This window comes from Panthera onca, chromosome D4 (genome assembly GCF_046562875.1).
Source record: "Panthera onca isolate mPanOnc1 chromosome D4, mPanOnc1 haplotype 2, whole genome shotgun sequence".
NCBI classification, from domain to species: domain Eukaryota; kingdom Metazoa; phylum Chordata; class Mammalia; order Carnivora; family Felidae; genus Panthera; species Panthera onca.
In genome coordinates, this window is record NC_138351.1 from 46426216 (window position 1) to 46428040 (window position 1825).

At 40.4% G+C, this 1825-nt stretch overlaps 1 protein-coding gene across 1 annotated transcript; it reads right to left on the reverse strand.

The window, feature by feature from the left end:
- Nucleotides 1-647: 647 nt before the first annotated feature.
- Nucleotides 648-1399, reverse strand: LOC144614055 (interferon alpha-like). The gene has a single exon (XM_078436156.1). The coding sequence runs from the start codon at nt 1389-1391 to the stop codon at nt 648-650; it is 744 nt and encodes a 247-aa protein (XP_078292282.1). The 5' UTR covers nt 1392-1399.
- Between the last annotated feature and the right edge of the window lie 426 nt (nt 1400-1825).

Sequence of the window (1825 nt, forward strand, 5' to 3'; positions counted from 1 at the left end):
TCCTGCAGATTCTGCTGAGAGAACTCCATTTTTCCCCTTCTCCTCATCCTACCGTTTAATATAACAGATATAAATTCAGTGTGATTATTGTCTTTAGGTTGCTTTCTCCACAAAACTCACTGGTGCAAAAGCAGAACTGGATTTGTTATGTCCACCCCTATCCTGACAGCCGCATACAGACTGGCTTAGAGAAAGTCTATTTTTAATGTATAACGTGAATAATGTAATGAATAAGTGAATTGCACAATCCATTCTTTCATCAGAGTTGTTTCTTTTTTAAATGATAAACAAAGACAAGAATTTTTCTATAGAAAATATTTAATAAAGAAAATAATAAGTTGAATAAATATAAAGAATATATTTTTCTCTTAACCACAAAGTGAAAGTACATCATTATTATTCAAATATAATTTAAATCTTATAAATAGTTAAGTAAATAAATAAATTGTTAAATAGATCAGCAAGGTCATCGGAAAGTGACTAGTGCTTGTAGAGTTGACATGATGTACTTAAGACTCCTGAAAATATTGACAGATTGATGCCATTCATGTCACAATCACAGCAGAAATGACTCTTTGACATGGCAGAACACGTGGAAAGTGTGATATGATTCGTCACACTTTAGTCATTTCCATGTTGAACGGGTCTCATTTCTCGCTCCTTAATCTTTTCTGCAAGGCTATTGATGAATAATACAAGGACCTCATAATTTCTGCTCTGACGATCTCCCAGGCACAAGGGCTGTATTTCTTCTCTTGCAGGTAGAGGGAGAGTCTTTGGAAGTAGTTCCTCAGGATGGAGTCCTCGTTGGTGAGGGGAGCCTCTCCCTCCCCCACCTCCTGCATGACACAGGCTTCCAGGCGGGTCAGCTGCCGATCAAGTCCCGTGCAGAATTCCTCCAGGAGGGTGGTGTTCCAAGCAGCAGACGAGGACGCCTCTGTGCAGAAGAAGTGGAAGATCTTCTGGTTCGTCACGTGCACCACAGAGAGGGCTTGGGCCTTGTGGGACTGGTCTCCACCAAACACGTCCTGGGGGAAGGCGAAGTCATTTCTGTCCCTCTGGCAGGAGCTGGCAGGGAGTCTCCTCATTTGTCCCAGGAGCGTCAAGGCCCTCCTGTTCAGCAGGCCGTGGGTCTGAGGCAGGTCACAGCCCAGAGAGCAGACGGAGTTGCAGCCCAGCGCCACCAGGGCCACCAAGAAGGAAGAGGGCAGCGCCATCGGGGATCTTGCAGATGCTGTCGGCCTGGCTGGGGTGGGCGACTCTGTGACCCGTGGCTCTAGGTTCTCTGAACATCTTCCCTTGTGCGCACCTCCTAAATGGGAACACGTGAGTTTCCATTTTCCGAATCTCCTCTTACTTCCTATTTTTGTTTTCTGTTTTTCATTTTGCATTCTCCAAATGGGTTTAGAGCAGTGCTTCTCAACCATTTTTTTTTAATTATTGTCCCCTTCCCCTGACCCCTGAGCCCTTTTAGATTTTTTTTTGCTAATTGAACCCCTAATGAAATTTTAATGACACAGTTATACTCTATATCTATTTATGTACTCTCTCTGTATCTATCCTTTATACATAGAAAAAGAGAGTGCCAAACTTCCTTTTTTATCCAAGGCAGGGTTAAAGTTGATAAAAATTTTAAGCTAAAAGTAAATTTAAAGTTATTAACATTTTATGTATCTCTATAGCTAAGTTTGCAGAGCAAATTTTAACATATTTACGTATATAAATAGTAATGTATTAAGTTACATATTCAAATTGAAAATTATACAAAGACAATAATAATATACATGTAATGATATACTTAAAACGTTTTCAAGAACTTCTAAAA